Source organism: Nicotiana tomentosiformis, chromosome 3 (assembly GCF_000390325.3).
Source record: "Nicotiana tomentosiformis chromosome 3, ASM39032v3, whole genome shotgun sequence".
In the NCBI taxonomy this organism is placed as follows: Eukaryota; Viridiplantae; Streptophyta; class Magnoliopsida; order Solanales; family Solanaceae; genus Nicotiana; species Nicotiana tomentosiformis.
In genome coordinates this window covers 135381272-135397479 of record NC_090814.1, presented here as the reverse complement: position 1 = coordinate 135397479, position 16208 = coordinate 135381272, and the positions used below count along the sequence as shown (strand labels likewise).

At 35.4% G+C, this 16208-nt stretch overlaps 2 protein-coding genes across 4 annotated transcripts; one reads left to right on the top strand and one right to left on the bottom strand.

Moving 5' to 3' along the window:
- The first annotated feature begins 1577 nt into the window (after positions 1-1577).
- On the top strand, positions 1578-7219 carry LOC104116058 (auxin response factor 2A). Of its 3 annotated transcripts, XM_070197687.1 has the most exons (16): positions 1578-2019; positions 2119-2234; positions 2411-2506; positions 2646-2702; positions 2864-3019; positions 3107-3191; positions 3676-3766; positions 3842-4006; positions 4340-4459; positions 4643-4718; positions 4802-4973; positions 5072-6024; positions 6101-6291; positions 6447-6640; positions 6789-6817; positions 6937-7219. In XM_070197687.1, the coding sequence occupies exons 1-14, from the start codon at positions 1920-1922 to the stop codon at positions 6622-6624; spliced, it is 2556 nt and encodes an 851-aa protein (XP_070053788.1). In that variant the 5' UTR covers positions 1578-1919; the 3' UTR covers positions 6625-6640; positions 6789-6817; positions 6937-7219. The 3 variants fall into 3 exon arrangements, with proteins under 3 accessions (XP_070053788.1, XP_009625131.1, XP_009625132.1); XM_009626836.4 differs by having other exon boundaries at positions 6789-7219; XM_009626837.4 differs by lacking the exon at positions 2864-3019 and having other exon boundaries at positions 1579-2019; positions 6789-7219.
- Positions 7220-8051: 832 nt separating this feature from the next.
- On the bottom strand, positions 8052-12526 carry LOC104116059 (transcription factor ICE1-like). The gene is made up of 4 exons (XM_009626838.4): positions 11144-12526; positions 9502-9738; positions 9094-9264; positions 8052-8352 (listed from the first exon to the last, which is right to left on the bottom strand). The coding sequence occupies exons 1-4, from the start codon at positions 12248-12250 to the stop codon at positions 8269-8271; spliced, it is 1599 nt and encodes a 532-aa protein (XP_009625133.1). The 5' UTR covers positions 12251-12526; the 3' UTR covers positions 8052-8268.
- Between the last annotated feature and the right edge of the window lie 3682 nt (positions 12527-16208).

Sequence of the window (16208 nt, the reverse complement as noted above, 5' to 3'; positions counted from 1 at the left end):
AAAATATTTATAAAATTAGATTAATTTTTTTACATGTAATTCCAGTTAAGTAACTTTAATTGATATATACCCTAGAATAAAAGGTAAGTAGTCTGCTATGACATGTATTGTTATATTGATAATATAAAAAATATAAAAACTCATTACACTGCTTATAGGGACGTTAGGATACAAATATACGTAATATAAGAATTAGTATTTTTTTTATACGACATTTGGAATGAAGTACGAAACCCTGCATTACCAGTTGTTATTTGTATAAAAATCTATACGATATTTGGTGCCCATAAATTGTATAACTAATGCGAATATTTGTTATGAGATAGTCTATGTGTTATTTTATACGAAGCAGAAAACAGAACAAATAATATGTGTGTTGACAATACGTGAATGAGAGCATCTTAAGACAAACATCCCCTTACAATAGGCAAACGTATTCCCTAAAAACAATCATTTATTAATCTAGTAATAATTCACGTGTGTTTATACTAAGTATATTATTGTTGTTGTGTAATATTTAACGTATGATTTATTCTTCGTATATAATCTCTATATTATTTATCTTCACATAACAATATTTATATTATTGAGCTCTGTACAAATAATTTATGCATTATAATTTTTATTAAACAAACCCATCAACTAATGATTTCTCTGTGTATATATAACTTAAATTTATTATTTAATTATTCATTGGATGAAAAGGCAAAACATATTTATATGCAGTTAAAGAAAAAGACGGAACCCATGCTTTCCTTGCTGGCATGGTGTTTTGCAGGTATCTTGGAGGCACGAGTAATACACAGGAGAGACGTCTTGTAATAATAATAATAATAATAATCATATTAAAAAGCCCACAAAATAGTGAAAAAAAGAGAGAGTACATTTAATTGAAAGTAACCACGGTTAACATGCGCCACTTTTAGGAATGGCTGGTGCGTACTTAGGCCCGTTTGGACGTACAATTTGATTGAAGATTTTTTAAAAAATATTTTACTTTTTTCTGAAGTCAGTGTTTCTTCATAAAATTTTTAATTTTTACTTGAAGATACATTTTGAAAATTTTCAAAAATTTAAAAATCTACAAAAAGTTATTTTTCAAAATTTTCTCAAACCACTCACAAAACTTCAAAAACAACCCAAACTGAAATTTATGTTCAAACACAACTCTAATTTCAAATACTATTTTAATTTAAAAAAATATTTTCAATTTTTTTTGAAATTTTACAATTCTTATATCCAAACGCCTACTTAACCCCCTCCCCTATCCCATCTTACATTGCCCGTTAATAGCACGACAGGGCCGCTTCCCCATAACAACAGAATAGGAGTAGTAATATTCTATTAACGGCAAAAGGCAGACGTCGTCAGCTTTCAGGCCAATGAGAATACGACAGCGCCTAACGTCTAACTGTACACGCCGTTATAACCCTTTATGATTTGTCCCCCCAGACAGTGTCTTGACTACCGGCTATACCCGGTTGAAAAAGGCAGAAACCAACGGGCTATAGGAAGTTCCTTAACTCGGGTTAGATTTTTGGACCGCAGTTGAAATGATTGCTGCACCCGTTTTGACCCCTTTGGTTATCGAAAGGCTCTCGCTCTTTCCCCTCAATGCTTTTCTCTTTCTCTCTCTCTCATCACTACATGAAGGAGCTCCCCTATCCTCAAAGATAGATACACACATATACAAAATATTTTGCTGATATAGAGAGAGAAATTAGAGTGAGAAAGTTGTTGAACTTGTATCTAGTGTGTTGATTGATATTTTTGGTCTGATCCAGTGTTGATTTGGTACAGTTCAGTGATTTTGTCTGGTGAATTTTGGAGTTAATTTGTGAGAAGTAAGTTTCCTTTTGTTGAGAATTAATTTGTGCTTGGAGATGAGAGATCTTTGTTGAGAATTAGTGTACGAAAAAATGTCTACTTCAGAGGTGTCGATTAAAGGTTACAGCGAGCCAATTGATGGCTCAAGGCCGGTCTCAGAGACTGTTCGGAGTGCTCCCGTTGTCGGAAAAGGTACTAGACCGGATTTTTTGCTGTTAATTTGAGTGATTGTTCCGTAAGTCGGAGTTTTCCGGTGAGTTCGCTAATTTGTGTTTGTTTTTGTTTACAAAGTCGATGCTGAGACAGCGTTGTACACGGAGCTTTGGCGCGCGTGTGCCGGTCCACTTGTGACGGTTCCTCGTGAGGGTGAGCTGGTGTACTACTTTCCTCAAGGTCATATCGAGCAGGTTTGTTTCTCAAATTCTTTTAATCCGTTTTCGACCTCAGGTTTATGGAAATCCCGTTTGCAATTTCACTTTCAACTGCACTGCTGAACATACATTTTCGAAATACTCTGTTTTTTTTTCCGGTAATTTTTATGTAGCTCGATACCTTAAATTCAATTATGATCCTTGTATGATAGGTTGAAGCATCAACTAATCAAGTGGCTGATCAGCAGATGCCTTTGTATAATCTTCCTTCTAAGATCCTATGCCGCGTGGTTAACGTCCTGTTGAAGGTAATGATTTCCTTCATGCTGTTGCGTTAGTGTGTGGGTACTTTAGCAAACCATACTTTTTTCCCTTTTATGGACATTCTTATCTATACACATGATTGTACTTTGTTGGTGTTTGTGTTGACTTTTGAGTGAGTTTCAGGCTGAACCAGACACTGATGAGGTGTTTGCACAAGTGACTTTGATGCCGGAGCCAAATGTAGGTTTACCATTATGTTTACAGTAATAAACTTTTTTCTTTTATTTTTCAATTTTCAGTTTTCTGATCTTATGTTGAATAAAGTATGTACACCTATTTGAATCTTGAATTTTGAAGTTCCAGTTGAAGTTTTATCTAATGTTCTGAAATGACTGTTGTAGCAAGATGAGAATACTGTGAAGAAGGAATCTATGCGCCCTCCTCCACCACGATTTCATGTACACTCTTTCTGTAAGACACTAACAGCATCCGATACAAGCACTCATGGTGGATTTTCCGTCTTGAGACGGCATGCTGATGAATGCCTCCCCCCACTGGTTAGAAGAATTCAGTTATTATGGGTTCGTTGTCCATTTTTTGGGTAAATGGATTGGCTTATAGTTTTTAATTTGCATCTGTAACAGGATATGTCTCGACAGCCTCCAACACAGGAGTTGGTGGCCAAGGATTTACATGGGAATGAGTGGCGCTTCAGGCATATATTCCGCGGTATGATGCATAGTATATTCTTAATCATCTTATGTCTACAAAGCTTACCACCTCCACCCTGTTTTGGTCAATTTATGCCCTTTGAGACTTTTTAGACAATGTAAGATGCACTTTCACATAGCGCATTTCTACCTATCAAGTCCTATTGACGGTATAACATGCCCGCTGCATTCTTGTAATCACACGTCCTAATGAAAATTGCTATAAGTCTGTGTGGCACATGTAAAAATGTTAAGCAGATGATTTGATAGGGAGTGTGAAGGGGGAGGGGAGAAGTTGGTTAACAAATTTCTGCTTCTGTAATTATAGACCGAGGTTGTAAACTTTCTCTTTCCCTTTTCTTCATATAAAGATTTGTCTTTGGAAGTATGGTAGCATGTTGCTTTATTTTTGGTGCACTGAAATGCCTTTGTTGGAAGGGTGGGCTTGTTTGTCCTGCTATATAACCTCTTCTTTGTTTCTCACCCAAGCATTTGAACTCCAGGCCAACCAAGGAGGCATCTTCTTCAGAGTGGTTGGAGTGTCTTCGTTAGTTCAAAAAGGCTTGTTGCTGGGGATGCATTCATATTTCTTAGGTTCGTCTGGCAGAACCCTCTGAATTTATTTGTTCCATTAAGTAGAGTCTGATCTGTTGCATTGTGCTACCTTAGAGGTGAGAATGGGGAGCTTCGTGTTGGAGTTAGACGTGCCATGAGACAACAGGGAAATGCTCCATCATCGGTGATATCAAGTCATAGCATGCATCTCGGTGTACTCGCGACAGCTTGGCATGCCATTCAAACAAAAACAATGTTCACCGTGTATTACAAACCAAGGTACCTGGTCTGTAACATCAAACAAAGCACCGACTTGAAGGCCATAACTAGAGATCTTTGATTATTAATTGTAGAGTTAAACGCTACATTTAGTCTTGTTGTTTCATTGCTTGTCATCTGTGCATTTGGGAAAGCATTTTATCTAAATTGGTTGCCATCTAAAATAACTGGATGCTTCATATCTTTGATGGCACCTAACAATCAGATGAATTGCAGTTTTTTAAAGTTCATTCATGGGGGATAGCAGGGTGATATGTAGGTTTTTGAACTGTTGTTGGTGTAACACTGACAAAAGGATTAGCATTCCTTACCAACTTAGTTTGCATCTTACAGGACAAGCCCTACCGAGTTTATAGTTCCATATGACCAGTACATGGAGTCCGTGAAAAACAATTACTCCATTGGAATGCGGTTTAAGATGAGATTTGAAGGTGAAGAAGCTCCAGAGCAGAGGTATGCTGCAGTTTAGTTTACCATCTATAGAGATCATCTTTTTACTATTTAAATATCTGACTTACTGGTTCTAATCTTGACCTCTGTGTGTTACGGTTAAATTATTAGAATGTTTGATTCAATTTTCTGTAACAGGGTATTTTCTCTTCACTTCTCTGATTTAGTTAACTTACAATGTTATAGGTTTACTGGAACTATAGTTGGCACGGAAGATTCTGATCCCAAAAGGTGGCCCGAGTCCAAGTGGAGATGTCTGAAGGTAGTATTAATTTTAATTTCGTGGTTTGATTGTTTCTTTTACCTCATATCACACTAAAAATCATTCATTAATGGTTTTTCAAGGTTCGGTGGGATGAAAATTCTACCATTCCCAGGCCAGACCAAGTTTCGCCCTGGAAAATAGAGCCAGCTCTTAGCCCTCCTGCACTTAATGTACCTCCGATTGCAAGGCCAAAAAGGCCTAGATCCAGCATTTTGCCCTCATCTCCTGATTCATCTGTCCTCACTAGGGAAGGTGGATATCTCATCTGATCTTTTTTATTCTGTATCTTGCACTGATTTTAAGTCTCAGACTCAAGCTAAGTAATTGTCATGCATTTTCGGTTTTTTTAGGTTCATCCAGAATAACTGCAGACCCTTCACAAGCCAGTGGATTTTCGAGGGTCTTGCAAGGTCAAGAGTTATCGACCTTGAGAGGCGGTTTTGCAGAAAGTAATGACTTGGACGTATCTGAGAAACCGATGATATGGCCACCATCAGTGGATGATGAGAAGATTGATATTCATTCTGCGTCAAAAAGATATCTGTCAGACAAATGGTTACCTTTAGGGAGGCCTGAGTCATCTCTCACAGATCTATTATCAGGTTTTGGAGTGCAAAATAACTCCTCCCATGGGTTCTGTTTACCCTCTGCGGACAAAACAGCATTTGGTGCTAGCTTGGTGAAGCGACAAGCACAAGACCAGGAAAAGGATTTCAGCTTACTGGGAAAGCCATGGTCTCTGTTGTCTTCCGGTCTCTCACTTAATCTGATGGATTCAGGATCAAAAGCTCCTGGCCAAGGTGGTGATACTCCCTATCAAATGCAGGGAGATGCTAGGTATAGTGGTTTTGGCGAGTTTTCAGTCCTTCCTGGTCATAGAGTTGACAATCAGCAGGGAAGCTGGTTTATGCCTCAATCAGTGTCGCCTTACTTTCAGCTCTCCTCTCATTCAAGAGAATTGAGGCATAAACCCACTGTAGTTCAGAAACCGGAGGCTGTGAAACCCAAAGAGGGAAACTGCAAACTCTTTGGCATTCCCCTTACAAGTAATGTTTGCACAGATCCTGTAATGACACGGAAACGTTCATTGATGGACTCAGCAAGTAACATGAATATTGGTATAAATTCTCATCAATCCCCTGCTACTGATTCTGATCAAAGGTCTGAGCAATCAAAGGGATCGAAGGTGCTAGATGATGGGATTACAGCTAATGATCAGGACAAACAATTTCATACCTCTCATCTTGCTGCTAGAGATAGGGATGCCAAAGGTCACAGTAGTTCAACAAGGAGCTGCACCAAGGTTTAAATCTGCTCCTTTCTCATAACTTTGGCTGTTTGCTTTAATGAAATTTCTAACAATTCATTTTTGCATACAGGTTCACAAACAGGGTACAGCACTCGGAAGGTCCGTGGATCTTGCTAAATTCAACAATTACGATGAATTAATTGCTGAACTGGATCAGCTTTTTGATTTTAATGGTGAACTCAAGGCTCGGAGTAAGAGTTGGCTGGTTGTGTACACTGATGACGAGGGTGACATGATGCTTGTTGGAGATGATCCATGGCAGTAAGTACTACCCATCTTTGCTTTTATACGTCAAAGAGACGATTTTCTTTCCTCCTGGAGCTGCTTCCTTGTGTAGTAGTGTCTCGGGATCACTGCTGCGTGTTTTTGGTGTTGTTACGTTATCTATGCTGTGCCTAACACTGGTTGGGGAACAGGGAATTTTGTGGTATGGTTCGCAAGATTTTTATCTATACAAAAGATGAGGTGCAGCGGATGAATCCCGGAACTCTTAATTCAAAAGGTGAAGACACTTCCTCTGTTGCAGAAGGCTCAGAAGCCAAAGAAGTGAAGAGTCTGCAACATCCTTCTGAATCTGGTCAAGAAGAATCCTAGATTTTCCTCAATCGAGGTATTCAAAAGAAATAAAATGGAAGAGCAAGCAAATGATTTCTTACTTTCTGCTTCATTTCTTCTTTAATTTTCCTGAAAATTAGGGTTGGAGGTTACTCCATCTGCTCTTTCCAGTTGCTTAACTACTGTTGCTGGTTATTTGACAGGTTTATAAGATAGCAGAGGAGATGGCTTGTATCCGCCTTGGTGTTGCTTTTTGGGGGATTTTTGAAGATAGTAACATACAGTATCAAGTCCCTTTTGGCCTCTGGATGTGATGGTCTCTCCATATATATATGCCAGCTTCAATATTTGCAGTTTTGGACCCCCTTTTTGGAGCCAATTTCTGGCCTCGTGTCGATCTATACATAGTATATGTAAATTATCAGCGTGGTCATTAACCTTGCTATTGTCGATCCCATTCTGTACATACCCTGTTTACCAATTTCTCTAGCTCTAGATGTAAGTAAGATGTTGATACATCACGTACCTGTCTGTTGATATACGTGAAACTAGTATCCAACTGCTTCAGGCAGACTACATATTTTGTATCAGCAATTATGGTAATGCGTTAGAAAAGAAGTTTTTTCTGGGTGAACATCTGTTTGTAGTTTATTCTACAATTTGTTCATAAGAATTTGACTGCAGGACATAAATTTTAGTAATTGACTTAGCTATTTTTATTGGTCAGATTCTTTACCCTTCGTGGACACAACCAAATGCAGTCTCCTTTTGGAAGTTGTCGCAATTATTACTCTTTCGAAACACTGATATTGGGATCAAAAGGCAACTGCAATTCTATTGTTAGTTTCAACTTTACCCAAAGCCATTGTGAGTCGCCAAGATTTTTGGAAGAGCAGGACATTGATACGATACACAGAAGCTCACTGTAATTGGTCCCTGTAAACGATTAAATAACCAGTCTCACCCAGGTTCTGGGTTTTTGCTTCTTTTCATTTTTGTTATTAAAGTTCTTTTTTACTTTTTCTTCACTATAGGATTTAAGGTTTAGACTTTAGACATGGATTAAAATATATATGCTGCTTTTTCTATTTTCTTTTAGGAGAAAGGTGTTTGTTAGAAGACGGAAATGGCAAAGCTTAACAAAACACAGTTGTGATACCATGTGAAAGAATATGAGCTTAGTGACCTGGGTAGCGTGGCTTAAGACCAAATATTAACCCCCTTAAAAGAGGCCCTTTGCATAACCATTGTGGAAAAAGTATATCTTCCAGCAAAATTTTTATCGTACGAACTCAAGAGGAGCTCAACTACAGCAAGTAAATACAGTTACTCAATCGATGGGTCATTCATTCATTCATATCGGAGACTTCTCAGCTTACACAAAAGGCAGCTGCGTTCCATACCATTAATGAATTGCCTGGTACGTAAAAATGGTATGTAAAAAATGACTGAATAAAGAAGGATCATCCAGAATAAGGAACTTGTCACTGAAAAATTCATAGCATTCAGTTTTAGAGCTTCTAAGCATACGCACAACGTTTTTCCTAGAGAAAACACAATACAATGGCTAATAAATGAAAATATCTGTAAACTTAAAAAGGAGCATAGGAAGCCTGAGGTTTAGAAGCTAGAGTATGAGGTCCAACATCTTGGACGGAACCTCTCGTTGAAAACCGCAAAAGCTTATATCATCCCATGGAAGCCAGCAGAGTCCAGCAACACTGCCTTAATTTGTTCTGGATGGATGTCTTGACCTTCTTTGGATTGCTGCGATTAAATACGAACCAAAATTGATATTACAAGTCAAAGAATTGTATCAACAACTCAATATTTTGGTCAAGGATAAGAAACCAACAATTGAAGATATGGGGAAGGCTTGTTCAATACTTGAAACATCTTTTCCTTGCTCTTCAGATAACGGAAGAAGCAGAGGTTCAGTAAATTAAGGAGGGGAAAAAGCAGAGTGCGCGCAATTCATGGCATATATCTATATGTAATCATTGTAGTCATCTACTACATATTATGCAACATTCCCATTCTATAAGTAAACAAGACAACTTTGGCAATTCTAGTGTTGCTGCACAGCTTTTCTGACGTGTATGTTTCTGTGCAATTCTTATTTCCATTCCCAGTTGAACATTTTTGCTGTATTTTGAATTTGTTTAACTAGAGTCACTACATGCTATAATATTTCCACATGATTGACATTCAAACAATTCGTATTTTAGAGGATGATTTATGATATTATGACTACTTTTTCGCCGGCAATCACATATTGGCAACCTCAACTAGTTTGGGAATTGAGGTGAAGTTGATTGATTGATTGATTTGACATTCAAAGAAGTTTTTGAAGGCTTGTTATGGTAATAGGTTTGTCATTCCAGAAGGATGTCGTGGTCATACAAAGCTGATGGGACTTCAATTCTCCATCAACAAACCTTATTGTGCAAATGAAGCATTCTCTAATCCTACTGTCCAAGATGTAGTAAGTTCACAGAAAGAAGGTACCTCAGCTCGGAAGATATCCAAGGCAAACCCATTGAAGCAGCTGATAACAGCCTGTTGAATGTCCAGTCCAAGATTGTCCAGAGCCCTCATTGTTGAGAGTAAAAGGCCTGGTCTGCGGCTGCAAAACATATGGATATTCACAGCCCTTCCTTCTCTTGCCCTTACTTCAACCTACAAGTACAAAAAGATCTGCATGCATCATCTCAAACCAATAACATAACGAATGCTAACAGTATGATGAACTTAGACTGTAAATGCTACTACAAAAAAAATATTTCCATGTCAAACGGAAAAGAAAAAGAAGACTAAAAGGTTTCCAATATCAATACATTTCAACATTTATGCACATCTAATGAGAAAAAGATTCCAGCATTAAGTTTCTTCTGGCTAAAAGGAAGGACATTTTACCCTTGGAGGTTGACCAGTAGGGCTAGACAGTGGGCTTGCAAATGAACTCGGACAAAGTTCTTCCTTGATTCGGCCAGGTAGAGCTGTTGCAGTTGGCGTTAAAGGGTAGAAGCTTGTTGCCGGAGTCAATGAAGAGCCAGGTGGTGTTGACTCGAGTTCATTATGCAGGTCATTGATTTTCTGTAGAAGCTCCTTTAAGTACTCAATTGCATCTCCTAAGATTGAAGCCCTGTCCATCTGCCAACACGCAAACAAAATCACAATCTGATTCACGATAATTCACCAGGCCAAGTCTGCATAAGGTACTCGCACCATTTCAAGTTATAGCCAAGAAAAAGCTTCCGGTATCAGGCAGTCAAGAAGACAAAAATTCTCGTTTCATTCAGCAAGCTTAAAAACAAGTGCATGGGTTCTTTACGACTTGTATCAGATTCAAGTGGCAAAAGATGTCTCATAAAATCGGGACGACTAACCAGCAACAGGAGCTAACTACCCCTCCGTCCTAATTTATGTGGCAGTATTTGACTCGGCACGTAGTTTAAGAAATAAAAGAATACTTTTGAAACTTGTGGTCTAATATAAAAAATAGATATTTGTGTGGCTGTAAATTTTCATTAAGGGGCAAAGTAGGAATTCTAAAAATAAATTGTTCTAAATAAGGAAAGAGTGCCACATAAATTGGGACGGAGGGAGTATTTTATTTTGATGGCCACAAGTTTCTTGTTTTAAACAAATTTTCCTCAGTAGATTTGCATGAGCCTTCGAGGTATTTTAATAAGTTCCTATATACAGGTTGATTTTTTGGAGCTCTACACCTATCTTGTTATTACTAGTAAATCAGCCACAAATTTTGGCATTAACAACAGCTGATCAAACAATGATAATTGAGTAATGGAACGAATAGGTGGAAACTCAAAATAGCCCCCCCCCCCGGGGTGAAGGTGGAGAGGGGGTTGGCAAAGAAACATACTGTTATTAAATAAATTTCATGTTACAATAGTCAGTGAACTAGATATCGCTCTTAATGAATTACTGTAGGAAAAGTACCTTTCAAGAATAGCGTTCTATTCTCTATGTGGTCCAAAATTCACAATGCTTTTAAAAATCGGCTCATAGACTCCATGTGAATGAATTTAATGCTACTATCAATTAGTACTTAATTCACAAACCTTTTTGAACTATACACAACTCAAGAAAACAAGCTAACCTTAAGAATACGAAAGATAAAAATAGACAAATAAAAAATACTCTCTCCGTCCATTTTTATTTGTCCATTATTTTTAAAAAAAAAAGTTCATCCAGTTTGGAAAACCAAAAGAAAACCATTTTATACCTATTTTACCCTTATTATTAAGTACTACTATTCATTTTCCGACATTTTAATTAGGGGTGTTATAGAAAACTTACTTATTGTTCTATTAGTAATTGCTTCTTAAGAGGGTGTGTCTAGTTAATCATGAACAAGTAAAAATGGACGGACGAATTAACAATAACAATTGCCCCCCCCCCCCCCCCCCCCAACCTCCAAAAAACGAAAAAAAACTTGGAGGTGGAAGCTAAATGCTGATGATTGTGAATGGCTAAAAACATGTTAAAATGGTAATCAAAATTCACGAGAATTTTCTGTAAAAGAATTTCATACCTTACTAATCTTTGGAACAACAGATCTCAGCATGTAAAGCCTATCATTGAGTTTCTTCCTACGGCGGCGTTCAGCCATCAGATTCTTAGCCGGAAGTCCTTTCTTTTTCCCTTTCTGATCCACACCAGTAACAGCACTAGTTGCATTTGAGCTATTCCCACCATTTTTAACACTATCCTCCACCTTTTCAATAAGGTCATCAGAATCGTAATTCAATGTAGATCCGTCAAGACTCACATCTTCAAGTTCATCCAAATTACTACATTTCCTCTTCCTTTCATTCACTTCTTTATTGCTTGAAGTCTGACCAATTTCATTCCCCAAATTGCCGCTACTATTATTAGCCAAGTTTTTCCTAAGTGCAGCCCTTTTTTGGAAAAGAGTAGGTTGTGCTCCAATTGAAGCAAAATTATCAAGAGGTTTTAATAACTTAGACCTATTAAGAAACACAGAGTTGTCATTTGCAGAATTGTCACCAAACCCAACCAATGGACCAAAACCAGAACTTGTTAGAGGCATTTGTAGCAAATTGGTACAAGGGAATTGAGTAAAAGAACTCAAATTGTTATGCCCCATTTGGTTTTGAGAGCTCAAATCTTGAAACCCACTAGTAAACATCCCAGTTTTATTCAAAACACTCAAATTTTGATGAGTTTCAAGAAACCCCTTTTCACCACAACCCAAATCAAAACCATTTTCCAATGGGTTGTTTAAGCCACTGAGCAAAGGAGGAATAGTGGATTTTTGGGGAAAGAAAAAGTGAACCTGAGAAGGGTCAAGATTGTTTAAAACAGAAGCAGAAGATGGTGAACAAGAAGATGATGAATCCACTGGCTGTAAAAGCAAATTGTTTTCAGCTTCAGTAAAATTAGAACCAAATTGCATGGCACCACCACTGTTGTTGTGATTGTTGTTGTTGTTAGTGGCCATGTTGTACCAGTCTACATCTTCAGCATCAAGCATAGATTTGAAAGTAGAAAGTGCACCCATCTCCATTTCATCTCTGTTGTTGTTGTTATGATTATTTTCATTGTTATTTTGATGAACCCATGAACCAGTTTCTTCATCTTCTTTACCATCCATCCAACCCATACTATGAGATAACATTTTTTTTTTGTTTTTCAAGAAAATATTGGGTTCTATAAAAGGAAAAGAAAAAAAACAAAGAAGTTGAAGTTTACAGAAAGAATAATCAAAAGGGGGCCTAAGTAAAAGAAGAGAAGGTAGTGTTTTAGAGGGGCGTTAAAGGGTAGCAGAAAGTATGGAAAGACGTAAGCAAAATGCAGCAGCAGAAGCAGAGAAGAAAGGCAAATGGCTTTTTCAGAGATATCTTTATATGAGGGAACTTAAAACGTTACTCTGCTATCATTATTATTACTACACTTTTTCTGTTCAAAATCCCACGATATTACTACTGTTTACATTAAGCTTGTTTTATTTTGATAATTTGCCAACTGTTGAGTTTTGGACTTATTGGTTTTTTATCTGTTTGTTATGAGAGGGGGATAAAGTTGGCCAAAATCTAGGCTTTATTGTGTAATTAGTGAAACAAAACTAATCATGAACAAACTGCCAAATCTTCATTAATGACAACAGCAATTTGTCCTCTTTCAGTCTACTTCTAATACTAATTTCTTACCCACCAAAACCTCTTCCATTTTGAATGCTTTTCTTTTCTTTTTTTCTTTTCTTCTTCTTTTTATTCTCTATTTTTTATGAAATATCCTTTCTGGTATAATTGTAACTATTTTATTAAGATACATATTTGAGTCAGCTTATGCTTATTTTGACTATTTTATTAAATTTCTGTTACATCCTACTGGCATTAGTATTGAATCTCTATCTACCAAAACCTCTTCCATTTTGAATGCCTTTTTTCTGTTTTTCTTTTTCCCTTCATTTTTTCTTCTATTTTTGATGAATATCCTTTCTTGTATAATAAATTATTATTTTTAAGATAGAAGTTTGAGTCAGCTTATGCGCATTTTGACTATTTCGTTGAATTTCGGTTACATCCTACTAGCATAAGCATCGATTCTCTATCTACTAAAATTTAAACAAATAAAAAGAAATTCGATGAGATCTTATCTTATAGATCATATTAATGGATTCAGTTCTTTGGTCTGTTTTTTGTTAATGTTAACAATTCAAATATTTGAACTTGTCTTTGACAAATAGCAATAACATGCATCAGCTACCCTAATGAGGTATTATGGATACAAATTAATGGAGCATTGTTGATCTCTCAAATGCTTTATTATATCTTTAGCACTTTGGAAAAAGCTCATTAGTTATGAAGGATAATTTTTGCATTCCTTGTGGGTACTTTGACTATTTTGATGAATTTCTGTTATATCCTACTGGCATAAGTGTCGAATCTCTACTTACTAAAACTGAGATAAATAAAAAGAAATCATCATCTTCGAAAATATCCAATGGGATTATATCTTGCAAATCATTTCAAAGTAAATGGGGGATGGGCTATGTAGTATTAAATGGGTTCAATTCTCTTTTCTTGTTTTCTGTTAATGTTAAAAATTCAATTTGAGTAATAGCATGCATTTATTCTAGTGAGAAGTTATATATGGATACTAAATTAATGAAGTATAGCCGAAATCATCATTATATATTGAAATTGAACACTTTGGTGAATTATTAAAGCGAGCCTTTTGTATTATAGTTTCATGCTTTGAGAGCTCCGCATATATCATTTTAAGGAATTCAATTAAATGCAACGAAACCTTGAGAATTGTCATGCACTCATTTTCTGCTCTATGCATTTCTTTCAGACATATAATAATAGCCCATTAATTATAACAAGTGCCTAATCTATGAGAAAGAGTAATATACTTTATTCTTAATTATTTCATATAGTTAAGTCAAGATTCGAGTCTAATTTAGCTGTTAGTATATAATATATTAATGGAGTAATATATATTAGATGGTGGAAAATCCTCATTTATGGAAGCAATTAATTAATGGTTTGAATACTCAACTTAGAGAAGACAACAAATATAAAACCTTGGGAACATAGTTTCCTAAGAAATCCCTCTTGTCTCAAATTATCTGTCGTGTTTCTTTTTTACACGTCCCTTAAGAAAATATTAAATATGAGAGGTTTTTGACTGTTTTACCCTTATTTATGTCTTAAGGTATAATCCCTCTTCATTTAATATTTACTTATAATTGAGGTATTTGTAGTCTTTAAGAACAATTAATATTAAGGGTAGAATAGGAAAAAGAAAATTAATTTAGTCTTGAACTTTTAAAATGACAAATAATTTGAGACAACTATTTTTAGAAACTACAACACATAATATGAGACGGAGGTAGTAGAATACTTGTTTTTTAAGAGCATTTATCATGTGTTTGCGCTATTATTATGTTTTCATCTTCTTACATTTAAATTCAAATTTTTAGCACCTCAATTCTAAAAATTGTACTGCATATCTTGAGAGTCACTAATACTATTTATAATATGAATTCATATATGTGTGTCTGTGCATATCAGATCATATATGAGTTTAAGTTTATGCATCGATAATGCATAATATATTTATACAATTAATATATAATTATAGGATTTTAAAGATGTTTGCTCCAAATACGAAGAAAAGAAGCTTGACTTGACATTGAAATATGGTGTGACTTGGTCCCTCAATTTGAAGTTTTAACTTTTATGGGAACTTCAACTTATAAACTGGTTGAACCAAAAGGTCCAACTATTATAAGCTCCACGTTTCGCTATCTTTTTTGACTATACAAATTGCCTCTTAGACATGCAAGCCCACCTTCATTGTACTTTGAATCCCCTCTATATTGTCTACTGGAGTTTTCTAGTTCTCATTTTGCTTTTTAGTTTGAATAGTCATTTGTTTTTAAGTAATGGTTTATTTACTGAGTTAATTTCAGCGTTGGCCATCTAACTTATTATTTATTTCACAAAAGTCACGTATCTATTTTTCATCACTTAAAAATCACTCAACTTTACCTTTGTAACTTAAAAGTCATTTTAGTTCAAAACCTATAAAATATCCTATAAAAATATGACATGACATTAAATTTAATTAAAAAATCTAATTATAGTATCACATAAGCTTAGACGGACCATACACAATTTAGACCCATTTCATCCACAACTTGATTTGACCCATAACCCAAATGTGTTTTAATATTTTGAACATTAGAAGGAAAAGAAGAGAACAATTATTTTGTGTTAAAATATCTTACTTTATTTGTTACGTAATAACATTAATGCCACCACCTATAATTTCATTAAAAATATGAATAGAACTAGCACAGAACCAGTTTTTGCATCCTTAATATCATTTTATATTTTTTCATGAAGTTAAAATACTACCATATCAATCTCACATAACATATAAATGTACAACTAACATACAAGAAAAACAAGCCAATAAGAACCTATTTTCACAAATTATTATTCCATTAAAGTCAAAATATCGCTTATTAGGCAATACTAACAAACAAAATACTGCTTAGTAAGAAACGCTCATAATGAAATTGCATAGTAGAAGTTGTCAATACACACCGCAATCGTAGACAACCTATAGCGATAGTTTGGACAAAAAAAAGAGACAATGTATTGTGTCATTGACCGTAAATGTACAACCAAAATTTAAAGATAAATTCAAAAGACCTAATTTTCTTCAATTTCTTAGACTTCTTTTTCTACAAATTAACCATAAAATCAAAGTGCTAGTCAGTTAATTGTTCAAATATTAATAACTCATTTTGGTTATAGGTCAAATCGGGAAAAAATGGGTCTAACTTAGATATGGTCTATTTAAACTTATGTGGCATTATTGTTAGATTTTTTAATTAAATTTAATATCATGTCATATTTTTTATTGGATATTTTATAGGTCCATGCCATGTCTAATGTTCAAAATATTAAAATCCATTTGGGTTATGGGTCAAATCAAATTGTGGATGAAATGGGTCTAAATTGGGTATGGTCCATTTAAGCTTATATGGCATTATAATTAGATTTTTTTAATGTCATGTCATATTTTTATAGGATATTTTATAGGTTTGAACTAGA